Source organism: Pelodiscus sinensis, chromosome 1 (assembly GCF_052426305.1).
Source record: "Pelodiscus sinensis isolate ZL-2025 chromosome 1, ASM5242630v1, whole genome shotgun sequence".
In the NCBI taxonomy this organism is placed as follows: Eukaryota; Metazoa; Chordata; order Testudines; family Trionychidae; genus Pelodiscus; species Pelodiscus sinensis.
Genome location: NC_143052.1, coordinates 114848857 through 114875545, shown reverse-complemented (window position 1 = coordinate 114875545; position 26689 = coordinate 114848857). Strand labels below are relative to the sequence as shown.

The 26689-nt window shown below is 41.9% G+C and overlaps 1 protein-coding gene across 9 annotated transcripts in view; it reads left to right on the top strand.

Annotated features, from left to right (window-relative positions):
• The window catches only part of LMO3 (LIM domain only 3), a 203849-nt gene that overhangs the window by 101229 nt on the left and 75931 nt on the right, over positions 1 to 26689 (top strand). For 2 of the 9 annotated variants that reach the window (XM_075897676.2, XM_075897659.2), the window contains exon 1: positions 16531 to 16831. The exons of 1 other annotated variant lie outside the window; for it this stretch is intronic. Coding sequence is in view for 1 of the 8 variants with exons in the window: in XM_006130272.5 (XP_006130334.1) it covers positions 22187 to 22211 (25 nt within the window). In the remaining 7 variants the exon portion in view is untranslated. Of the gene's footprint in view, positions 1 to 16530; positions 16832 to 17132; positions 17225 to 17270; positions 17592 to 18967; positions 19273 to 20637; positions 20769 to 21806; positions 22212 to 26689 lie in introns of those variants that run through there. 6 more of the 9 variants (XM_075897699.2, XM_075897697.2, XM_075897648.2 and 3 more) reach the window with 6 other exon arrangements.

The window sequence follows — 26689 nt, the reverse complement described above, 5'->3', positions numbered from 1 at the left end:
ACAATTTGGAAAGGTGGATCACAACTATCTTAGCCAAAACCATGCAGCATTTCATTTTTAGTACAGGTAGGATAATTTTGAATAATTGGCTGGCAAGAAAGATCATGAGTCTAAGGAGAGAGCAATTAAAGTCAACAGACTTTCTCTGATGTGCCAGAAAAGGGGGAAAAAAGCACTTAAAGGAAAACTGAATTGTAATATAAAAGATAATCTGTTCACTACACACAATTACAAGGAAGAGTAAATTACTACAAAGGGTTTTAAATATATAATTTATTTATTGAATTCATTTGTTTCATTTTTTAAACAAAAAGTCCTGAAGTCCTGCAGGCCTATAAGTAACTAAAAATATTCAAAATGTACAAATCTTAAATATACTAGCTCATTCCAGATAATCCCCTCCCCATATTAATCAACCAACCAACCAACCAGATAAATACAGTTTCCCTAAAAATCTTAGCCCACCTCATGCACTTCAAGTTTTACCAAAGCTTAGGACAAAAAAGATGAACTTTGTGGCATAATCTTAAATTCAACCAGCTGGGCAGATTTCAGACTCTAACGATAATAAATTCAAAAGCCAAGGAGTATTCATTGAAAATATCCCGTTTCCTCTCTATTGAACTGGTGATGGGTGAGGGTTGATAGCTCAACCATATTTGAATATTGTAACTGGGCAATGTCACATATATGGAAAAATAATCTCTCGAGCAGGCAAGTCCTAAGTCACTTAGAGCTTTTATAGTTCAAAGTTAACATCTTTAACTCCACTCAGACACTAACAGGTACTCAGTGCACAGCAAAGGTGTGATAATTCCTTGGTGTGATACAACATTTAGCAAGCAGACAGTGACAGCCATTCTGCACGTGCTTTAATGTGTGAATAGTTTTAAGTTGTAGCCGGATGTAGAACATTTTGCAAAAATCTAATCTCAAAGCAAGAAAGGTGTGGAGGACATCAAGTAGGTGTACACCTTAGGATGCATCTACACTGCATTGTAACTCAAAATAAGATATGCAATTTGAGCTACACGATTTTGAAATATTGCCTAATTATGAAATAAGCTGTCTACAGAGCCAAATTTCAAAATAAAGCGCTATTCCGAAATGTCCTCTACTCCTCGTAGAATGAGGTTTAAAGGAATGTTGGAATAGCAAGCCTGAAATAATAGGCTTGGTGTTCAGACATGGGATATCTATTTCCTGGTATCCCGAAATACTCTGGTATCCCAAAATAGCATTTCAATGTAGACGTAGCCTAAGAGAACATTTAAAGCCTTCTGGGCAAGGGAGACTGCAAAAAGCAGGGTAACCAATCATTTATAGCATCTGAGGATCCAAAAAGACCCTTATCTACTGACCTTACATAGCAAAGAGCAGGTATATGCCACCAGTCAAGAGAACTCATATAGCCTAGTTCTCATTTCTTTCACCAACGTACCTACATCATTGCCCTCGTCTCAATTGCATTTCTACCCACTTGCCCCAGTCTCAGCCAAACTCTCAGTAAAACATTCAACTGCATCATTGGTCTCCAATGAAATGGGGACAATGGGCTGGGTATCTCTAGAACAGTGTTTCTCAAATACGGACACCAAAGGGGGGGGGGGAGAGAGAGAGAGAGAGAGACCATAGCAGACTCCAAAACATGGATGAAGATTTGGGGGGGGGGGACCTTGGGAGGCATTGCCCCCCCCCCAACTGTATATGTCGGGGGCATAATTTAAAGGTTTGCCGGCCCCAGTGGCTCAAGCCCTTTCCCTCCTCTCTCCCCCATCTTACTTCATTTGTGGTATTCAAGCTCTGGCAGGGAGGCGGAGGAGCGGGGACAGATCATGAATCAGTGGATTCACGACATTCCAAAAGTGAAAAGAGGGAGAGGGAAGAGCAGGTAAGGGCAGGGCTCCAGTGCGTGAGAGGTGCATGGGGGAAGAGGATAGACAGGAAACGTGTGGGCTGCATGTGACTCTAGCGGGCCGCAGGTTGCTTACCACCGGCCTAAGTGTTTGCACTGGTGTCACAAGCAAGGATCGGTGCTCTGCTCTGTGCAGCCTCCTCAGGAGCACCAGGCAAAGCCTCTGGAGACATGCGGGGCCAGTGTTCCTGACACAGGAAGTGACTCATCACTGGAGGCAACTATGATGTTCTGTCATGGCAGTGCTTCCCTGGGTAGCTCCCCTGCTCCCACCTGGCTAGAACATAAGGAACCTGGGATTCTGCAGGTGGCCAGTGCATTCCCAACCTACCTTCCCCAGGGCGGGCTCTCGCTGAAGAGCCATGAGAAGCAGGGACAGAGGGAGGAGGTGGTGCGTGGACATGTCTATGTGCATATGAGTTGCTTTTCCTAAAGCTCATTAGGTATTTTAGGGAAAATTGTCAGAGTGGCTACCAGCAAGAGTTGGTGGTACCGTGAGATCCCCTGTGATAGAATTCTGAAGACACAGCAAATCATGCCTTCTCACTAACTTTCCCAGGGAAAGAGAGGCCACACTTTGGCACAAAAGAGTAATTAATTGTCAAAAACTAGTCTTTGGGATCTCTTCAGGAAAAAAAAAAAGTAGCACAGCCATTTAAGAATGACTCAGTATATTCCATGGTCCACTGGCAATTTAATAATACCTCACGTTCAACAGCACAGAGACAACTGATCTAGCAAAATCAACAAAAATGTATGACCATCATCTATTGCCAGATAGGTATTATCCACCAACACAATCTACATTTCCTACCATCAGGTCTGATCTCAGATGTCTAGAATTATCAAGGGAATCAAAAACTGTATTTTGGAAATGCATTGGTTTTAATTACATTCTCCAAAACCAACTCACAAACAGAAAGCTTTTATCACAGACTGCCAACATGGTGATCCAAGACACAGAAGATACCTCAGGAAGTTGAAGACTTCATAATCTTTGCAACTCTGCCTTTTCTTCAGTGGTGAATTGCCTTTTGTGTGTGTCTTAACCTTTATTTTCTCCAACTGACATTAAGTCTGTTGCAGCAAACAAAATAACCACTCTGAATTTCAGGGAGATACACTAGCAACATTCAGCATTATGGAGACAGTGAAAATTACAGGTACATCTCAATGCAGTGTTGGAAACTAATATGTATCCATAACACCCAAGACAATATTCCAAACTATTACATTTGGATTCAGGCACTGCCTTGCCTGGTGTTCTCATTTAGGTCCATTGCTAATTATATTACAAATATTTAATTGTTCAATAACAAATGTATATCAGAACTAATTACTAATTTTTATTTTACTGGGGATCAATCCAGCTTTACTCCTCCCTCGTCTATTTCTGATACTGAAGCACCTCTTCAAACAAATATATACATACTTCTACCTAAAATTTCATGTTGGAAGCAAGATTATTATACAGTGACCTTATTCTGAATATTACCCTATGGTTTTAATAGTTCCATTTGCTGCTGAGCTGAGAGTAATTTAAAATTCTATAGCAGCTTCACAAACCCAACAGGTGACTGTCAGTGAGCTCTCAGGCTTCAAAGAAGTTGTCAGATGTATCATGCCCCAGGACACAGAAGGTTGGAAGTGCCCGTAGCCTTCCCAACACCATTTAAACATATTACATGGAGACACCCTGAGCACAGCTCCAAGTCTGGACCAAGACAGAAACTTCTTTGAGCTCAGCTCCGCAGCCACCCTGTGGGTGATCTAGATTAATGCCTTGGTAATGGCATAACCGTGCTTGACCCTGTCACATATGTGCCAGTCAACTCTCATGTACTAAGCAGAGTCAGGCAGACTGTGAATAGACTTGAGTCTGCAGCGAACAGGCACCAAAATTAGCACTGCAGCTATATATACATAGGCAATTTTTTAATGGATGCCTAAAGTTAGGGTTCTAAATTCAGAACTAGATGACTGAATTAGTGGCTTAATTTCCAAAAGTGCTAAGAACCCAGCAGCTCCTACTGTGGTCAAGACATTTTTTTGAAATGATGCCACATTATTTTAAGATATCCTTTGAAATAATGAACAATATTAGATAATATAAGCATAGCCTACCAGCTCTATCTGGGAATAATCACAGCTAGAAATACATTGGTTTTGGAGCAGAGGCAATGCTGGTAGTTCTACCTACGGATCAGATTGCCTCTCACTGACCATTATAAAACCATATCTTCAGTTGCTGATAACTTTGTCAAACTTTATCCATTAAACAGAACAAGTTTTCCATGCCCTCTGTCTTCCTCGGGCTGATTTTTTCCCCTCAAATTTCAACTAGCGCTGCTCAGCAATTTCTGAGAATGGCATTAAGGGTAATATATTAGTAAAATTAGGAACTTACTGAACTTGCATAGCAAAGAGCAGGTACATGCCACCAATCAAGGCAACTCATACAGCCTAGTTCTGGTTTCTTTCACCAATCTACCTACATCATTGCTCTATTGTCTCAATTGCATTTCCACCAACTTGCCCCCAATCTCAGCCAAACTCTCAGTAAAGCATTCAACTACATTATTGATCTCAGATGAAATGGGGACAATGGGCTGGGTATCTCTAGAACAGCATTTCTCAAATGCAGGAGGGAAAAAATTAGAGAGAGAGAGAGAGAGAGAGAGAGAGAGACCATAGCAGTCTCCAAAGCCTGGATGGAAATTGGGGAAGAGGCATGGGAGGCATTTCTCCCCTGACTGTATATGTTGTGGGGGGCATAATTTAAAAGGTCTGGGACATATCTGTTGCTATCCCCAGAGAAATCTACCCTAATATGGCTTCTGAAAAATCTGTTTGCACATGCGTATTAGCAATGTTAGAGTCTGGCAGCTAAATACTCTAAAGACTCTGTCTCTGCTGAGTGCATGCCTTCATCTTGCAGTGCATGCATCCCAGCTGGCCTGAACATGTGCCATTCTCACAGAACAACACAGCGTTTGTAGGCTGGGCTGTTGAAGCTGAGCAGAACTTTCTTTGCAATGGCTCCTCCTCGCTGCCAGGGACGTTGTGAAGGCAGGCACAGGAACTGAGAAGAGGGAGACTCTCTGTCTTGTGTTCTCAGTGCTTCCCTCCTGCTTGCACCTAAGCACTGAGGAGGAGAAAGAGGACACTCCCTCACATGAATGCAGAAGAGGAACAGTGGAGGGAAAGACAGGGAGAGAGAATAGGAGCAGGGGACATGAAAGAGTTGCAGGAATCAAAGGGAGGATGGGCAGGTAGATAGGTGAAGAAGGGGCCAGCAATATGAGCCAGGACAGGATTGGGAGGGCTGGATAGAAGAAAATGGGTGTAAGGACAAGCTGGGGGCACAGAAGCAGAAGTGCCTATAATCACATATATGGTTAGGTTTTCACTGTATGTCTATTTAATTTGCATACTGCAAATTGTGAATCTTGAGTTTATGGTGCTGTGTAGATGCACCTGTTGACACACTCGCCTCCAGAACCCAGCATCAAGCAGTACTGAGCTCACGAGTCATCTACATTCCATTGCTGTCAGCAAATAGTCATATAAGCCACTGGCAAAGTACGTGTCTCATTCTCTTCTAGTAGCTGGTCCACATAAAGGTACTTGATTTAAGCTGTGGTTCAATGTAATTCTATATGATGGAAGAAATTATATTTTAAACATGTAAAAAGCTGATGTTGCAAAATTAAGTGCTTAAAAGTTAGGAAATGTCTCAAGGTTGCCAGTGTAGCTTAATAAGTGATCCTTGTTCCTAAGAATTATGATATTGTCTTTTAATTACATGACCACATAACAATTTTTTCCTCCAGAGGACACACTCTTATTCAGGATGTATCTACACTGCAGGGCTTAACTTGAAATACGCTACGCAAATTGATCTACGTCAATTGCATATCTTATTTTGAAATAAGATATTTTGAAATTGGGAGCGTCTACACAGCACTTATTTTGAAATAGAGCACTCTTCCTCTGACTTTCCTTACTCCTCCTTCAATGAGGGTTATAGAAGTTGGAGTAAGAAGTGTTCCAGCTTGACAGTATTTTGACACTATTTTGAAATAACTGCCTGTTGCCCTTTTTTCTGCAAGATCCTTAAGCTCCAAAAAAGGAGGTATACCGATCTTGCGGAAAAAGGGTTTTTGCGCAAAAAGAAAACGTCCACGCTGCTTGTGTTTGTGCAAAAACCCTAGCACAAAAACAGATCAGAGGAAAATATGCAAATAAGATTGTGACTCATGCAAATGAGTCCCTCATTAGCATATTTTTTGCAGAGAAAACTCTTAGCGTAGACGTAGCCTCTGTGTCCACATAGAGCTCTGACAAGGGAATCAGGACTCTGTAGTGAAAAAAGCAGTCTTGTTTGTTTCATTATTTTGAAGGTGTGCAATATTTGAAGTATGGGAGTGGCAGGAAGAGAAAAGATGGTCTCATGAATAAGGCAATTGAATACAGGATTGGGAGGGCTGAACAGGAGAAGATGGGCGTGAGGACAGGCTGGGGCACAGAGGCAAAAGTGCCTACAATCAATAAGGTACACTAAGAACATAAGAATGTCCACACGGGATCACACCAAAGGTCCATCTAACCCAGTATCCTGTCTGCTTAGTCTGACCAAAGCCAAGTACCCCAGAGGGAATGAACAGATCAAGTGATCCATCTCCCGACCCCTATATCCAGCTTCTGACAAACAGAGGCTAGGGACACCATCCCTGCCCATCCTGGCTAATAGCCATTGATGTACCTATCATCCATGAATTTATCTAGCTCTTTTTTTAACCCTGTTATATTCTTGACCTTTACAACATCCTCTGGCAAGAAGTTTCACAAGTGCACCGTGTGAAGAAATACATGCTTTTGTATGTTTTAAACCTGCTGCATATTAATTTCACTTGGTGATTCCTGGTTCTTGTGTTATGGGAAGGAGTAAATAACTCTTCTTTATTCACTTTCTCCACTTTAGTTCTGATTTGATAGACCTCGGTCATATCCCACAGAGTGGTCTCTTTTAAAAGCTGAAAAAGTCAAAGTCCTCATTTAATGAATCTCTCCATTCCATACATCTAATCATTTTGGTTGCCCTTTTCTGATTTTTTTTCCTATTCCAATATATCTTTTTAGAGATGAGGCGACCACGTCTGCACACAGTATTCAAGATGTGGGCATACCATAGATTTATGTGGAGGCAATAACATATTCGCTATCCCTTTCTTAATGATTCCTGACATTGTTTGCTTTTTTGACTGTCACTGCACATTGAGTGGATGTTTTCAGAGCACTATCCATAATGACTCCAAGATCTCTCACTTGAGTGTTGACAGATAATTGAATACCCATCATTTTATGTGAATAGTTGGGATTATGTTTTCCAATGCGCACTACTTTGCATTTATCAACACTGAATTTCATCTGCCATTTTGTTGCACAGTCACCTAGTTTTGTGAGATCCTTTTGAAGTCTTTTACTGTCTACTTTGGATTTAACTATCTGAAAATTTTGCCACCTCACTGTTTACCCCTTTCTCCAAATTGTTTATGAACATGTTGAATAAGATTGGTTCTAGTATTGACTCCTGGGGGACACCACTAGTTACCTCTCTCCATTCTGAAAACTGGCCACTTATTCCTACCTTTTTGTTTCTTAGCTTTTAACCAGTTATCAGTCCATGAAAGGACCTTCCTTTTATCCCAACTTACTTTGCTTAAGAGTCTTTTGGCGAGAGACCTTTTCAAAGGCTTTCTGGAAATCTCAGTATGCTATATCTATTGGATCCCCCTTGTCCACATGCTTGTTGATCTCAAAGCATTCTAGTATATTTGCAAGGCATGATTTCCCTTTACAAAAGCCATGTTGACTCTTCCTCAGCAAATTATGTGCTTTTATGTGTCTGACATTTCTGTTGTTTACTATATTTTGACAAGTTTGCCTGGTACTGAAGTTTACTGGCCTGTAATTACCAGGACCCCCTCTGGAGCCCTTTTTTAAAATTGGTGTCAAATTAGCTATACTCCAGTCATTTGGTACAGAAGCTGATTTAAAGGACAGGTTACAAATCACAGTTTGTAGTTCTGCAATTTCACATTTAAGTTCTTTAGAACTCTTGAGTGAATACCATCTGATCTTGGTGACTAGTTACTGGTTAGCTTATCAATTTGTTCCAAAACCTCCTCTAATGACATCTCAATCTGGGACAGTTCCTCAGATTTGTCACCTAAGAAAAATGGCTCAGGTTTGGGAATGTCCCTCACATCCTCAGCTATGAAGACTGATGCAAAGAATTAATTTAGTGTCTCCATTACAACCTTGTTGTCCTTGAATGCCCCTTTAGCATCTCAATCGTTCAGTGGCCCACTGTTTGTTTAGCAGGCTTCCTGCTTCTGATGTACTTTTTTTTTTTTGCTATTACATTATGAGTTTCTGGCCTTCCTAATTATATTTTATACTTCATTTGCTAGAGTTTATGCTCCTTTCTATTTTCCTCACTAAGATTTAACTTCCACTTTTTAAACAATACCTTTTTATCTCTCTCTGCTTTTTTTAGTTGACTTAAGCCACAATGGCATTTTTTTAGTTTTCTTACTGTGTTTTTTTAATTTGGCGTATACGTTTAAAAGAAGTTTCCATGAAACTTGCAGGGATTTCATTTTTGGCACTGTACCTTTTTAATTTCTGTTTAACTAACCACATTTTTGTGTAGTTCTCCTTTCTGGAATTAAATGCCACAGTGCTAGACTGCTGTAGTGTTTTGGAGTTTTTTTTCCTGTGGTGTAGGGATATTAAATTTAATTATTTTATGGTCACTATTTCCAAACAGTCCAGTTATATTCACCTCTTGGCCCAGATCCTGTGCTCCATTTGGATTAAGTCAAGAATGGCCTCTCCTCTTGTGGGTTCCAGAACCAGTTGCTCCAAAAAGTAGTCATTTACTTTGGCTACTACACACTTCTTTCTAAAGAAGCTTTTTCAAAAGAATCTTTCCAAAAAAAGCTTCTTTTGAAAGAGATCGTCTAGACAGCCACAACTTTTTTCAAAAAAGCGATCTGCTTTTTTGAAAGAGAACCCCTAGAAAATCTGGATGCTCTTTCAAAAAAGCACTGTTCACAATCAAGAACGCCTTTTTTTGAAAGAGCTCTTTCGAAAAAAAAAGCATTCTTCCTCATAAAATGAGGTTTACCGCTGTCAAAAAGACCGCTGTGTTCTTTCAATTTAATTTTGAAAGAACATGGCGGCAGTCGATGCAGGTGAAGTTTTTTTCAAAAAAAGGCCACTTTTTTTCCAAAAAAATCCTGTAGTCTAGACATAGCCTAAGTGTCAAGAAACTTTATCTCTGCATTCTATCCTGAGGTAAAGCGTACTTAGTCAAAATGGGGATAATTGAACTCACCCAATTTTTTTTATAGTCTCTTATCTCCCTTAGTATTTCACAGTCACTATCACCATCTTAGTCAGGTGGAGGGCAATATATCCCTACTGCTATATTCTTATTATTAGAGCATGGAATTACTAGCCATATAAATCTTATGGTACAGTCTTGGTTATTTAGACCAAGAGATTTTTGCTTCACTTGTCCTATGCTTTCTTTCACATAGTGCCATACACCCACCAGTAAAACCTGCTCTGTTCTTCGGATATAGTTTGTACCCTGGTTTTACTGTGTCCCATTGATTATCCTCATTCCACAAAGTTTCTGTGATGTCCATTATATCAATATCCTCATTCAATACAAGGCACTCTAGTTCACCCATCTTATTATTTATACATCTAGGCTACGTCTAGACTGGCATGATTTTCCGCAAATGCTTTTAAAGGAAAATTTTCCGTTAAAAGCATTTGCGGAAAAGAGCATCTAGATTGGCACCAATGCTTTTCTACAAAAGCACTGTTCCACAACATCATCAAGAAGGAGGGTCCCAACTATAGGATCATTTCCCTCTACTCCAGTTGGATGTTTTCCCCAAAGATTTTCCCTTTCACCCTCCATAACAGCACAGGAGCCATCTGACCAGGAGTGGAACCCTTGTGCTGTGTCCCAGAAAGTCTCATCTATGTGCTTTTCTTTCCCCCTTAGCTCCTCCAGTGCAGCCACCCTCGTCTTCAAAGCCTGTGCACAGTCTCTGAGGGCCAGGAGCTCCTTGCACGAAATGCACACATATGCCACCTACGCATAGGGCATGTAATCATACATGATGCATTGGGGTGCAGTAAACTGGGTAGCCTCCCACTCTGCTGCTGGCCTTCTGCATGCATCCTCTTTTGTCTTCTAGAGCTAATTCCTTTCTTGATGGGTTTTTTAAATCACATGGTTTTGTTTTTAATTTAGTTTTTAAAAGTTTAAAACATGTTAAGTGTATCTAACTTCCTTCAAGCTCCCCTGCAGAACTTCCCTGTTAGCTGCTCCTATTCACTAGCTTCTCTGGTCATTTAGGAACAGCTTTTAAATTCCTGGCCTTCCTGAGTAGCCCTGCCCCCTGGTTAAGGCTTAATGGGTGTTAAAGGATTAAATATCAAAGCCTCATTGAGAAGCTCTCAGCTTTGCCTAGCAGGCTTCTAGAGCATGGGTTCCCAAACTGGGGGTGTGTGAAGAAATTCCAGGGGGGGCAGAGGCAAAAAATCAAAAAGGGGGCATGATGCCAAAAAGTTTGGGAACCGCTGGTCTAGAAGGACTTTAGCACATGGCCCTCCAAACAAATAAGCTCAGCTTACCATATATTTCAGGCAGGCAGCAAGCACACTACAGACAACTTACCTCCAGGATCACATAATTACTCCTCCTTCACCTGAAGGACTTCCTCACAAAACTCCCCTGTTAGCTGTTCCTGTTCACTTGCTCTCCCCCAACAAAACTCACTTTCATTGGGCTGGAGAAGGGGGTTTATGCATGTGTCGGGGGAGTGGGGGTGAGGGCTCTGGCTGGGGGGGGGGGTGCAGGCTTCAGATAGGGCCATAAATGAGGGGTTCAAGGTGCAAGAGAGGGCTCTGGATTAGGACACAATTTAGGGTGCAGTAAGGTGAAGTGTCAGGCTGGGGGTTTGGGATGTAAGAAGAGGTTCTGAATTTGGGCAGTGGGTGGGAGTGCAGGGTATGGGGTCCCAGTGGTGCTTACCATGCCTCCTAGAATTGCTAAGTTCTTGCAGTGATTAAGTGCATCTATGGCCAGGGAGACTCTTCAACCCTTCTCATGCCTGCTAATGCCACCCCTACAGCTCCCATTGGTCACAATTCCCAGCCAATGGGAACTATGGAGCCAGTTCTTGGGGTGGCGGCAGCATACAGAGCCTCCCTGTGCCCAGAGACCATGGAGATCTGGCAGCTGCTTCTGAGAGACATGGCAAGTAGGAGCCTGCCTTGACCCTTGAAAATCAGATGCTTGGCAACCCTACATCAGAAGTCAAACAGGAGCTGTATTTTGAACCTATGAAGCGCTATATAATGATAAGCACTCTGAAAAATCAGGCTTAGGTGTTGCAAAATTAAGGGATACTTGAGAAAATCTCTCTGGACCTCAGTTCTACATCTGTGGGGCTAATTAGACAATCATATTTTTCCAGAAGTGATGAGGAAATAAATTAATTTATTAATTAATGTTTGTGAAAGATTCTGATTCTGTGGTAAAAACACCATAGAAATGCCCCTGTGGAAATTAATAATTCTATAGTCAGTGCAGAGTTTGGATGTCGTGTTTTTAAGGCTTAGGACCACATATTGAATGAAAAAGGATAACAAGAAAACTTGAGTTCACCAAATAAGGCAGAAATCTTATGGGAAAATAGCATGTCTCCCTATAACTAAAGACAGTGCATACACGAGGAGGGAGGGCAAATTATGGTCCATACACAACTTTGTTTCTGGCCCTTTCTAACTTGTTAGTGCTTGACTTTGCAAACTTGTTTGTTTTATGTTCTGATAGAATCAGATAGAAACCAGAGTTTTGGCCATTTCACTACTGAGCACCAGGTGTCCATAAAATTTTAATTTTCAAAAATGAATTAATAATTATAGTTAATTATTGGCAAATAGCCTCCAGCCATCCTGCTTTAAGACTGTGATCTCATCATAATTCATAAGGGTCAGGCTGGGTCAGTAGCAGGATATGAAATCCCTGAAGAAATTCAGGAGATTCTGTAAGTGGTGGCAATGGCATCAATTCATTAGGTGGCATTCTTTCCCCCAGAGCCTGCACCAGGACAATGCCCCTAGTCCTGATCTCTTGAGCTAATTAAGAAATCCTATAGCATTGTCCCTGCGCTCCCCCCCCCCCCCCCCCCCCAGACTTTCATATTAAAGTTTTCATTCCAGTGTTTTGGCCAAATTCTAAGAGCAGATAGTTGCATTCTGCCTTCCTAAATTACACCTGCAGTTTCACATCCTTTGCTCAAAACTATAAGATAGCTTTCTTTGGTTAAACATCTTTTAAATACGTATATGCTACATTTTACCCTGGAAACTGAAGCATTTCAATGTCAGGTAAGTGATCCCTATTATTATCCAATACCACATGAGAAGCAGGAGAGAGAGAAGAAAGTATAATGTAAGAATTAAATATTTGTTAGGAGGGAGGTACTGGGTAGAGTCACAATGGTCATTTAAGGAATGCAGCTGACCCTCTATCACAGATTTAAAGTCCAGTTAAAAGGAAAGTCCAGTGGAAAAAGTCATATGTAAAGGTAAACTCAAAGTTAGAACTAGGAATCACTGGAAATTATCCCCATATTCCACTAAAGAGTAAACTGCATCACATTTTGAGTTTCTTGTATTATTTCTGTCCCCCTCATTTTGAGTGTTTGTCAGACACTGTGTGTCTCATATTTAGGCTTTGACACACTGAGAGAAATGAATCTATGCATATTTTAATTTTTTTGCCATTTTGTATTTAAGAGTGCCTTTTGTTTTGTTTTCTCAAGTGTGCTGCAATTACTGCTTAGATTGTGTACAACTACAAGGGAGGTGTGTGGAAGACTGAAAAAGAAACTTGATCCTAGCCTGCAAACTTGCAAGACACCTGGGTGTGTCTACAGTATCATCACATTGATTATTTTGTTTGTTGAGAGTGAATTTACAAGTCGTAAAATGTAGTTGTAAAAGGAAGAAACCATTTCTGTTCTGATATCCATACGGGGAAAAATATTGCAAAAGAATGTGAAAAGGCCATTTAGAAAATTGGCAACACTTTAAAGTTTTTATTTCTGTGAAAAATTTTGTCATACGCTGTTTTTTCTTATGAGAATGGCATTCTCATAAACTCTACTAATACTCCTCCTTTTAAGTCACATTATTCAGTTCATTATGAATGATTTTCAGCTGTTCCGTAAACTGTTGGGCTACGTCTATATTGGCAAGATTTTGTGCAAATACTCTTTAATGCAAGAGTTTTTGCATTAGAGTATTTGAGTAAGAGAGCACTGGCATGTGCCTTTGTGCAAAAGATGTGCTTTTGCGCAAGAGCATCTGTGCCAGTGTAGACGCTCTCTTGCGCAAGAAAGCTCCGATGGCCATTTTAAACATCTGGCTTTCTTGCGCAAGAAATTGATGTTGCCCGACTACACTGACCTCTTGCACAAGCACAACTGCGCAAGAGGGCTTGTCCCTGAGCGGGAGTGTCAGAGTATTTGTGCAAGAAGCACTGATTTTATACATTAGAACGTCAGCGTTCTTGCGCAAGTACTCGCAGCCAGTGTAGACAGGTGGCAAGATTTTCCGCAAAATCTTGCCAATGTAGACGTAGCCCGGTTGTCCAGGTTCTACTGCAGTGAAGGTCACTTGCACTTTTCCATTATAAACCCAGGTTTTCAGGTGTTTATTAGAAACTTAACAGTTTTTAAATGTACGTTAAAACTTGGTGCACATATTTTTTCAGCCCAGATGTGCCTTTCCCCCTCCAGGACTCATTTAACTCTTTAGTCCCTGAACAAACTCAAATTGAACATTAACTATAATTATAAAAGAAATGTATCTCTAGACTTAAGTATTAATTTCTTTGGCAGCTCTATAAACCACTGATATTCTAAGGGCAAAATTTGGAGGTGTGATTTTAGAGACTGGCTAATATTGAGGCACTCTCTCAGGTTTTCAGACTTATAAATATTTATATTGAGATCTGTTTTGTGTCTAATTTCTGTAAGGCCCTCATCCTGCACGTAGCTCCATACAGCTGGGACTCCCTCTCTCTCCCCAATTTGCAAAGTCCCACTTACTTCAGTGGGTCTTCACCTGACCACAATACCTTGCCTGGGTGAGATGCCAGTAGGATTAGGTTCTAAAGATACTAAATTTTTTAATATTTGCAAGTCCTCTTTAAAGGGATATTGTCAACATTAATGCCTATCTTTAAAAATAACACGACTGCTGTGGCATTCAATGCAACAGATAGGGCCCATTCATGAAGATTTGATTGCAGCCTTTTAAGAGAAATCAAATGCACTTTGTATCTATTGTTGGTGCTTGCTTACTTGATAGTTCACTTAACTTTGGGCACTGAGACCTTGTCTATGCTCATTCCTGCCATTGAGCCAATCTACATGACTTCAGAGACACAAATAGCAGCATAGCTGAAGTCAATGTACTTAGCGCATGGCGTTTTGTGTGCAGTAAGGTCAGCGGTGGGGGCGTGGGAGGATGCTGCTCTCCCATCCTACTCTTCTCATCTTGGTGGAGCACCAGCATTGATGGAAGAGCACTCAGGGATCGATTCATTGCATCTAAGCAGACACATTAAATCAACAGCTGGTGGAGCAATCACTGAAGTGTTGATCCCCAGCACAGTGGAGAGGAGTCCTGAAATAAGATACCTAGGCTTCACTTTCTTTTCTGGTGGGTTTCCCTTCCAATTTGCTTTCACTAGATCATATAGTTTGTAGGGAAATATTTAAGTCCTCCAGTGAGCTACCATTGAAATATAAAATAAGGCGCAGATGCATTTTTATTTATTAAGCTTCATAAAATACATTTTGAAAATAACATCTAAAAGTAGGCCCTAAAACTTATGTGCCACAAAGGCTGATCATTCCTGTGGTTTTAAAACATGTCTGTTGAAAAGACCATTAAAAATAACTATAGAGCAAGGTGTTTTGCTTTTTCTAATTCTCTTCACTGACTAGAACACAGCACTCTCCAGTCTGATGTAAGATACATGAGTGTTTAATTTATCACTCCGTGTTCCGTACAATTTACTACAAGTACAATAGCTACTTTTACAAGGTGCGCACTTATGTATTGGAAACCAGCCTCCACTTCCCAAGCGACATGCACATCATTTTCATTTTTTAGAAAATACTTGATCCTGTGAATCTTTAGTCAAGGGAGTAATCTCATTTACTTCAGCATAGGCTACTTTCAAAACTAAGGCTGAGGAAGGATCAAGCCTTCAAATGCAGTGGTTCAATTAGCCTGAGTGAATAAAATGCCATTAAGGTAGTTTGTACTGATTTGAGGTTGCAGTCCTGCTTTCACATCTCTGGCAAATAGCTCATTTTATCTCTGGCAACCTGTGCTCATGTGAGTAATCATCATTCAAACAAATAGTCCCACTGGTCTTCTTGTGACAATGCAGTTCAGAGGAGTTACTCACCTAAGAAAGAGTGGCAGGATCAGGCCCAGGAATCAATATAATCATTACAATAACATTTTCACAACTCAGAAGTCACTGAATTTTAGGACCTGATAGTGGAACCCTGGTTCTCACTAGCAGTCCCACTTGAATTTGAAGTAGCCACATTGTCATGTCGGAAGGGTACACCTTTTACTTTTAAAAAACTGGCAGAAGTGACACATTCAATGATGATTGTTGTCATTTTGCCCATTGTCTTGATACAACATCACTGTAAAAAAATGCATTTGACAAGAAATATTTTGGAGAGAACATCCTGGCAGAGCCTATTTTGTGGAGGTGAAGAAGGGAAAATGGTTCTTTGAAAAATTGCCTCAAATACCCCTCCAATGAGTATGGCATAAATACCTAAAGTAGAGCTTATTCCTAATGCCATACCAACAATAAAAATTCTATGTGGGACCATCAGCTGCAGCCTGTGGGGAGATACAAATATAGTGGCAGGAAGCAGAGGGGACAAACAGACTATGCCATGGGGATCAGTAGCGTTATCATATTTGAGATGTGCACCCTCTCAAACTTTTTGTTGGTCAGATGACCTTGGGCTTTTTCCACTGCAGCTTTCAAGTCTCTGGCAAACAGCTCACTGCACCTCCACATTTCAGTCCTTTGGGGGAGGGGGGGCACGATGTTAAATAAAATGAAGGCTACAAACTCCTTCAAACTAATGCTTTTCTTTTCTTCCCTCCTCATTCTCTCTCACCTCTCCCCCCCCCCCTTCAAATAGCCCCCTTTGTCCACTTTTATGAATTGAAACATGCACGCACACACACAGGGAATCCTGCCCATTAATTAAAGGACTTGTCAGCCCCAATCCTGGATTCTTACAGCGCAGGAAATGTCTCCCCTTTTAAGTGCAAAACCATAACATTACCATTTCCCCAAGTGCTCTCTGTTTTAGGCTGCTTTCCTAATTAGAGGGATGATAACAGCCCTGCTGATTGGCATTATAAAAGCACTAGTTTGGCTTCATCTGTCCCAGGTGTGCTGTGTAATTTTTTTTCTTCTCACCGTTTCAGAGCAGTACCTCGCTCCTTCATTGTTCCTTAAAGTTTTCATCTGAGGAATTAATACAGATAAAAAGACATTAGAAAAGAACCTCCACTGCCAAAGCTCATCAGTAGAACCTTTTATCAAAAGTACAAACTATACAAGTTTTTTTTCCCCTTTTGTTTCTGAGGGTTAAAAAAAAAAAGAAAAAAGAGGAAAGGAGAGAAGAGGAGAAAAGGGAAAAAAATCCGGAGCTCTGTCAATGGACTGAATGCACCATTAAAACTGGCGTCACTACAAAGGTTAGAGCAGATCTAACTGTCAATACAGTGAGTGGATTGGAGTCCAGTAAGGGGGGGAGCTTTGGTGAGAAAGAGATACTTTGATATTTTGGAATGTTAGAAGGGTGAATGTGAAAAATTGGAGGTTGGGGATCTAATTACCCAACCATAATTGGGGGCTAGGGAATAAGTTGCAGTCCTCTCAACTCACCGCAGATCAATTATGTTAAGAGAACATCTGTAAGTAGAACTTAATGAGGTCCATTAGAGCAACATGTACAGCCTCCTCTAACAGTACTTGTCAGCTTCTTGGATGAGCTGAAGGAAGCTGCTAACTAGGGACCTGGTGAGGTGTTTAAATACTGGAGGAGCAGAGCTGGCCCACTCAGGTTTTGTGTTCAGCAGGCGAAGAAAGTGAGGAGGAAGAAGAGAGAGAGGGGGGGAAAAAGGAAAGAGGGAGGAGGAAAGTCAGGGGCTCCTTTCATCTGTATTGCTTCGATTGAACCGGGGGGAGAAGTACTAGTTCTAGTTTTTTCCTCTTGAACTGAGGGGTTTAATTATTTTTAATTGAACTTTCCAGAAATCAAATTAGTGGATTTTTTTATTCTATATATTTTGCTGCACAGTAGGACTGCATCTTTGGGACTTTACAGAAATATTTACTTAATTTATCGAACGGGGGGGAAATCTCAAACTGTGAAGTGTCTTTAAAAGAGAGTGAGCTGAGAACCTCAATTTTTTTCCTATTTATTTTCCCTTGGAAGGTTTATTTTACCTAAAGGTAAGTTATTCATTTCTCCCCACTTCCTCTTCTTCCTCTCCTCCCCCCAAGATGCTGGTGTGAGAATACTGCAAGAAGCTTTAAGCTTTATTTTTAAGTAATTTTAATCAAATGGAGAGTAGTATGACTTGCTGAAACAGTGGCTCAAGGAAAGGGTAATCGGACCCAGAAACCCAGCAACAAACCACTCCGACTTTACAGCAATCCCTTAGCAAAGATTTTTCTAGGAATCTGTAATTAAACTGGATAGTTTACACTCTGGAAATGAAGAAATTGCTTGGCTGCCTGGAACCAACCTTTAGGTTGGTTGAGTAAACAAAAGCACAATTTCTTTTCTTTTCACTTTTTGTGTGTACGTGTGTGTGGTGTTAGCTAGGGGTAGGCAGGGGAAAAACAGGGGAGTTAGCCGAGGGTTAATGGTGTTTTTCGCGAAAGTGTCAGGAGAAGATGATTAAATTCCACCTCTTGTTCACCAGATCACTTTTGTGTGCACTTGTATATTTCATTGTCGGCAACCGCTGATGATCACATCTGTGCAGTACATTAAGTGGCAAGCCTCTTCATCTGCACGATTTTTTTCTGATGATTTTTTTGTGAATAATTCATATGATTATGAAGAGAAAAACTGCTATTTTCTATCTCTCTTTCTCTCTTCTGCAGCACAGATTAAAAAAAATCTTGCTGTAAATTGCATGATTGGGGAGATAGCCTGCTTTCAAATAATTTAATTCATGACAAAACCTAATTACTGTCAGGTAATACCCTGTCAGCTTTAATGCATTTCATCAGTCATAATGAAAAGAAGAGCATTTTATGACCCATCTAATTATCATTACATTTTAGGGGGAAATGAATGGCATGGAGCTGAATGTTAACTATTCCATTTTATTCCTTTACACATGTGGTTTGGCATATTATTCACTAATTTTTTAAGGAAAAAATCTTTGATGGGGAGGGGGGAAGAGGTGTAAAGATGCAATTAGATCTGGGTGTTTGTCCCTTTGCGCGTACACACAAAAAGTGACAACGTGGTTAATGTCTCTGCAGGTTGGTGTTGACATCGGGTATCTTATTGCCACAGTCCAAATAGAGTACTAATTACTGCGAATGATGTCACCGTAGGCAGAGGAATAATCCCATCATTTAATTAGTTGAATGATTTAAACAAAGATTTGCATAGATGCACTAATCAGTTGCCATGAATTACAGAGCAGCAGTTGCCAGCGAGGGGTAACAGATCATACAGTTGGAGGGGAAAAAAATCTCATCTCCTTGAACATAATTAATTTAATTGTCCTCATTAGCTGTACCATTTGTTTTGATTTTATTTCTCCCTTTCCCCACACAACTTCTCCCTCCCTCTCTTCTTCTCTGAGTGCATTGGCTGAGAGCGAGCGAGAGAGACACTCTCCCTGCTGCATTTTCAGAGTGGTGTGGTGGCAGAAGTAGTCTATAAACACAGGGAAGTGAGTCTGCTCGCTGAGCGTATGGGTGCGTGCAAAAGGAAGGCAGGTTTCTGGCGTGTCTTGCTTTTCTCTGTTTGCCGATCATATCAACAGAAGGGGCTTTTATTTATCTGCTGCCTCTGACTGTGCTTTTCGGGAGCTTGCTCAGGTTGGTTGTGGCTGAGTTTTGGTCCCATTTAGAGAGAGGAGGGCAACAGAACCAGGAATACTCACAGGTACTGAAGTTAAGTGTGCTTCTTTCACAAGCCTTAATCTATAGAAGTTTAATCAACCCCCCTCCCGCTTCCCAACCCTAACCGTGTGTATTTATTAGGTTGATTTGATTTCTTTTTATTGGAACTGCTGGATTATATGGGGGAGGAGGGGAGGGCAGACTTCTTCAATGCTTTTAAATCTTTCTTGGGGCTTGAAAGACTTCTATAATATGAGTGTCATTCAAATTTAGGGTATATTGTAAGCTGACATCTTTCAAAGCTTTGTGGAAATCTAGTGTGGTGCTCCTAATAGTAGACAACAGAGGATCACTTTGAAGTCTGAAAACTGGCTTCACAAATTCTTAATCTGGTTTTTCTCCAAGTGCAGATGGCTCTTAAAGGAAGATGCCGTGGAATTATTATTTTTTTTACTTTATTTACAGTAGGCTAGGCTCAACATCTTTTCTTATAGAAAGCCAACGTTCAGTCACGGTTACAAAGCTGATTAGCAAGTATGCCAAACCTATTTATTTTTTGTATGTCTGCCTTCTGGTCAAGTAGATTGAAATATTTGATTCTGGCCCTCCACCCTTTAAGCATAGAATCCGTTATCGCGTTAGATTTTGGGGTGGGCACCCCAGAGAGAAACTAGTAATCTGGAACGGGAGTGGGGAGGTTATGATACTTGGGCAAGAGGTGCTCGGTGTGCGTGCTTGGCGGCTTGATCCCCTTGGCAGGTCCGATTTGGAGTTCGGGGATGTGCTTGGAAGTTAGAGCCCAGATGAGGAAGAAACTTCCACTCTGGAGTTCAGGCAGTTCTGAAAATGCCCATCTGGCAGCGCACATCCAGTACTGAATGGGCTCTCGCTTTCACCTTAAGTGTTTCGTAGGCTTGATTAATAGCGCCAGAGAGATGAATATCTTGCCTCGCTCCCCTCCTGTTTTGCCTAGGCAACTTTTTCTTGTTTTGTTTTTAAACCATGTCTCTTCTGAGGGAGCGTGCACCCTCTTTCCCTGGGTCTTTTTCTGGAGGGCTGGGGGAGGCTGGTGCTGAACGGATTCTGTAGAGGTCACTTTTTGTGTATGAGCGAGAGGTTGTCCCTGGTGTCTGTGTCTAGCATATGCATGTGGTTTTGCTGACTGCACTCTCAGGCTTGTAAATTTTCACCATGGGAAATTACCAACAAAGCCCAATCTGTCTCCTGGCTGCTTTGCACTTTCCGAGGGCGGCTGTACTTGAGTGGAGCTGCAGAACTGGAGGGGGTGGGGGGGAGGAGAGGAAGGGTGGGTGGGTGGGTGTGTGGGGAGGGGGGGTGGAAGAGAGGTAAATAGCCTTAAATCGGAAGGGAGCTGCTTTCTCTGTGGTCTTCCACAAGAGCTGTTTGGGTTCGGCTGGCTCAGTAATAACCGAGTGACCTTTTCTTTTGCTGTATTATGTCTGGCTGGTAAGGGATTGCATTTTGCAGCTGATAAAGCCCTGACTTCATTCAACGCGGCTCCTCACACGCTGCTTTTAGGTAAGTTGTCCTCAGCCAGGACGGCGAGAGACAGCCTTGGACTGCAAGATACTAAAAGGAGGACACCTGTAGCTCGGATGCGGGCAACACAATTACTTGGCGGATCCTGGAGGACCTCATTATTTTAAACTTAAAAGAATAGCGATCTCCTCCCCCGCTCCCCCATCTCTCCCGCTCCCCCCTATATCTTCCTCCCTCCCCCCCCAAAAAACAATGCTGCTTTTTGACCTTTCCCAAGGAGAAGCGCTACAAAGCGGCCACTGTGCTTATTGAACTGCCTCCCCCTGTATCGCTTAATTGAGAAGGTAAGTGAGGCAACTGTACACCCCGGCTCGGGGTCATTGCTGTGTGTGTGCGCGCATCCCTCTCGCCTAATGAGTCATAAGCTGGGGCTGCAACGCACCGAGACGCGCGCGGCTCGGCACTGCAACTTTCGCTCCAGCTGCAGCTCTGCTGAGAGGGTTTTGTTTAAATCATGTGAGGCTTCATTATTTTAATGATGAGACATGAAATACATGCAGTCGGAGGCGCCTCGCGCAGCTGAATGTCTGGAGAAACAGCAGTCAAAGTTAACAATGAAACTGCAGCGATTTCCACATTCCCCCCCCCCTCCCCTTCCCCTTCCCCTCTCCTCCTTCCAGAGCGTCTCGGAAATTTATTCTCAATGATCAGGGGAGCAGGTGGATGGTTTCCATCTCGCTCCGCTTTAATCCAAACACCTCCCTTTGCAGCAGTTTTAATTTGTAACTGGCTCTGTAGGCTTGGGAGCCCCTGAGAAGGGGTCCAGCCATAAACACGCCTCCATTTGCCACAGATGTGTATGTGTGTGTGTTTGCTTGCTTGTTAAGGCAAGGCAAAGCAAATGGGTGGGAGAGGGTCTAGTGAAATGCCAAATAAATACCCCTGGGGTAGCACACTGGGACTCTGATGCAGTGTGGGGGTTTTTTTTTTTACCTAGGGTATGTGTGGGGCGCAGGAGGGTGGCCAGGCGGGTGTTATGAAATACTAGATCTATTTATGATCTTTTCCATATTGAACATGATATGGTAGGCTAGCGCTGCATGTGACAGTTTAATCAAATCCATTTGTTACAACGCAGCTAAAGGAGACCGCTGGGATTATAGGATTACGGGCAGAGTTAGGGAGGCATGTGGTTTTGTCATTCGCCATCATTCTGTACGCTGCTCCCTTGCCAGTGGCTCGGCTTGTCTGTTCCACCAGTCCCCTGCCCACTCTCCACCTCCCCCACCCCTGTCTCCAAAGTGCCTGCACAATAGCCCGGCTTCGGCTGTCTGGTGCGTGTCTGGCTGCAGCTCACAAGGCTCCTCATTTGACCCAAAGTGGGGAAATACTTGCTGCTTGGGCTGGAACTGGGCGCTCAATGAGAAGGCGCTGGGCAGGCACTCTGAAGTCAACTCATGCAGAAAAAGGAGAAAAGTTTTGGTAAGGTTACCATCTCGTGTCTTAAGTTTGCACTCAGCAACAGCCGTGCACTTGCTGGGAACGTTTAAACAGGCTGGCTTCTCTCTTTAAAGACGCTACTGTAGCCCGCGCGCGCTTGTCTGTGCTCTACAGAGCTCTGAAATATTGTTTCCTTGACCAGTTTTGTAGGACGGCTGCTTAAACCAATTAATCTTGCTTAGGTGCAACAAATATTGTGCCTTCTTTTGCCACCCCTTGCCCCATCCCTGTGTGGCTTGAAAAGGAATTAGCACAAAAGGCTTGAGCGCCTAACTCCGAAAGGGGTCCTTTGTTGCAGAATGTATGTATGTTTCTTATTTTTTTTTATTTTGCATGTGAGCTGCATCAAAATTGAACTCAGTCTTGCAAATCTCTTGTTGGCCTTTGCCAAGCACTAGCACTTTGCTGCCATGGTAACTGTAATTAAACTGATAAGAGTGGAAAAATGTCAGTATCTCTGAGCCTTGCAGCTGCATTGGAGAAAAAGGGAATCAAATTGGTTCCCAGCACCATTGCGTTCGCTCGCTCTCGCTCTCGCTCTCAAAAAAAAAAAAGGGGGGGGAGTTGTAAGGATAGGGGCACAGTTAAGAAGCAGCTCCAGTCCCTGAGATTGGGGATCATTTATTTACATTGTTGTCCCTTAGGGGGCTACAGCCTGCTGGGATGCTCTGGGCCAATGAACAGAGAGAAACAACCTTTTAGGCCCAATCTAGCTTTCAAAAAGAGGGGGACAAATCTTTTGTTTGGTGTCTCCTGGCAATCAAATGGTGATGGTAGCCAAATTCTTTAATCTGTGTCAGTGCTCCCAGCTGTGGGACTGCATTCCTATTTTAGTATCTATCTAACCTCCCCTTCTCCCCCTCCCCCCCCTCAGCATTCACCCTAAAAGAGATGTGATTCACACATGTCTCTTTTTTAGAAGGCGGGAGTGAAGTTTTGAGCTAATTTTGCCATAGTAAACAACAAAAGTGTGCAAAAGAATCTACATTTACAGTACTCAAATCTTACTTTTTTAAATAAAAAAACCCCCCAAAACCCTGGGTGTTATGGAGTTGCGGTTACTTTGTTGTGTTAACTACAGAAGCTGAGCCTGTGCAGATGAATGGCACAGAACAAGAGAGCATAATGGAAGCAATCAACCGTTAGGCTGCTTCACAATGCAATCCAGGCAATTAAAAGCTCACCAGAGTTTAAATGAAATGGTTCTACTTATTTCTGTGCACCACACTGCACAGGCTATTATTTGCCTCTTTTTTTTTTAATTATAATTTCCCTTAACCTGTCAAATAACTGGGAATAGCAGGGTGTTGGAGGCAATAAGATTTTTCCATAGAACAATTTACATGTCAATCTCAAACTAGTTACGACTCCTGATATGCTATAAGCAAGTTATGAAATGTATCTCAGTTTATGAACACTTCATGTCTCTAACACTTGTGTATCTTTATTGCTCCGGACTGATGGGGAGAGAAGCTGTTGGCTGCTTTGTAAGTGAGACTGCAAGGTAGCAGATGCATCTGAAAAGTAGGGGCTCTGGGAACAGTTTGTATAGTGGAGGTGTTGACATTCAACCAAACTGCAAACTCTGGAATGGTCTGGAAATGGATGGAAGCCACCTATGCTGAAAAGTGTTTGGGGTTTCCCCTACCCCTGAATCTTTAACTCTTCTGTTGATGTTGTGTATTTTGTTTGAAAAATATTTCATTGTAAGATTCTTTAAACAAGCTATCCAAACAAGTCTTTTTCAAAAGGTGGGCAAAACTTGATCCTCTGTGAGGCTTGGCCCATTGATATTGGCAAGAATTGTGCCAAACCAAGGGCAGAATTTAGCCCTAAATGTGTAAAGGATCCAGTGCAAAATATGAATGGAAGAATTAGATGCTTAGCCTATGACTGACACTTCAGTTTCACTAAAATATCATCTGTGTAGGAAGAACAGGATGTTCTGTCCAGCAGCTTCCACAAGGGGGGCACTGATTCTCAGTCATTGCCAATATTTTACTGACCAGTTACCCCAAATACTTTTCCTCAAATTGAGGAAGAGGGTGAATAATGGTTATACAGTTGGAATGAGATTTATTTATTTTTGCTGCGTGCTCTATTTTCAGGAGCAGGATTAGCTCCATTTCTCTCCCCCTCCCACTTTCTTATTTTGTGGTGGCCCTATCTGCAAATTGACAGCCATTCCGCAGTACGTTCCAAATAAAAAGAATAGGGATGAGTCACTTTGAAGGATTTGGTTATGGGAGATTAGGGTAAAGTCTAGGAATCAGTAGATCAGAGATAAAAATCTTCTCTTACCTTTCGCCAGAAATTCAAAGGTGGAAGATGGTGTCTGGGTAAATATCTTCAAGCTACAAAGCTAGTCTGGCTGCAGTGATTTAAAAATCCTTGATAATCTATCAGGACTATTAAGAAATGCTAATTTGAGAGTGTCAGACTGAGGTCAATAATTGTGATCAGTCTAGACTATACATCTGTAAGGGATAATGGGTAGTGCTTTGCACTACTGCATAGGGAAACCTTGGCTTATTTTTACAGATCAGGTGCTCCACTGACTGAGTTGAGTGTTTTTGGAAGTGCTGATAGCAGTAGCTTGTGCTGTAGAAGGGTGCATGTTTCTTCTACCAGTTCAGCAACAAACAGTGTTTGGGTGGTGACTGAACCCACAGGAAATTTTCCAGTTCTCCTTAGAACAGAAGTATCCAGATGGTGATCAGTTGAGAGCAGGCTGACACTAAGATTCTGGCACTCTTTATTTCAGACTAATATATTTCTGGCCATCTTTTAATTTAATTGATCACTTTCCATGTAAGTAATTGCTATAGTTGCCATAGGGATCGTGTGAGATCATTAATGGGCAAGAGCTTGTCCATGAGGCCATATGCCTTAATGTGTCCCACACAACGAATACAATTAGGGAGTGTATTCTAGAAATTGTCCAGGGTTTGGAAAAGAGGAGGGGAAAGTAAACTAAGAATCGGTCAGGCACTGCCAACACTCTTTTGAGGGAGTACAGTGGGGGAAGAGGTGACAGAGGTGAGGATCGCTTTTGGGGAAAATATACTAAAATACTTAATGTTAAAGATCAGCAGCATTGGTACAATTTTCAGCCAATGAAGTCTCCTTCCTTTTGAAGTACCATAAGATGTCTTCTAATGCAGCTGTGAAAAACCTCTTTTCTCTTTTCCCCTCCCCCCTCCCCCACACACTCCCAGCATGGATCCTATAAAAGAGGATCCTATAAGCTTTGTCCCTTAGAAGATAGATACTGCCAGTTGGATTTGTCTGAGACACCTTTATCTCCACCTCAAGAAAATAGGTGGCACTGTTAGGTTGGGGCACAAAGGCTCTCTCCCTTCTCATGTTTCTGCTTGAGTGATTCAGGAGCAGTGAATAAAGTTAAAAATCTTGACCTCACCTTTGACCATGTCCTTACCTTTCGTCGCATTGTATGTACCCCTTCCAGTTGGAAGATCATGCAAGCCATACCCTCTTTATCATGTGGTGACCCCCACATAAGCCTTTGGGAATCCAGAGGTTTGACTCTTTTTGCAGTCTCGGATTTTTGAGCTTTGCATCGCTTCTTGCAGTTTAAAGTGAACAAGCTGCAACAGGATACTTGCTTGCTGGTTTGATCAATTAGAATCAGAGTGCGCCAGCCTGGATTCTCTACCCATAGTCACCTTTCACGTAAAATTGCTCACTTATTTATTTATTTTTAAGCCCTTCGGTATTTTAGCTCCTGGTTTAACCTGGATTCCCTCAAGCTAAAGTTTCAAATCCTAGTACAGTCTTTCACCTTTCTGAACTTCTGAAACTGAATCCAAGCAATCTAGGTTTGTTGTTCTATTTTATTTTACTTTACATTGTGTATGTGGTTTGGAAACTGCCTTGTAAAAAAGCCATGCAGAGCACTGATATTAATTTACCAAATGCTTATTTCAGAGGAAATGTAAATGCTTAGAGGGTTGGGTTTTTTTTGAGTGGTTAAATATCCAGTGGGATTTTTCCATAAGGCTTTTTCCTCCATTGTTCTTGATAAAGGTTCTTCAAAAGGTGTTCTTCGGTGTGCTAATAGCTGTTGCCCTTGAGGATCGTGTTAACCCCCGTTCATAATGGCGCGTGAGTGGCTCTCTGTATATGCAGCTTGTGGGTGAAGAAGCATACTGGAAGGTGCCCTGGAAAGTGCTTAAGGCACTGGCATAGACAGGGCTGTTCTGCCTTGTTTTTGATGGTGGCTTCTCACGTGTCCTGAGGAAAGTCACATAATCTCCATTTCAGAGACGGGGAATGGGAACATGGATTATGCCCATTCCGCTGCTGGGAGCTATGATGCTCACATGCTACAGTGCAGTGGGCAATGCACAGACAAAATGACAGAAAAATGAATTTGAGCCGTTGACTTCTCAGATTAATGCCAGCCAAAATACAACAGTGCTATTTTGTATTACATATGT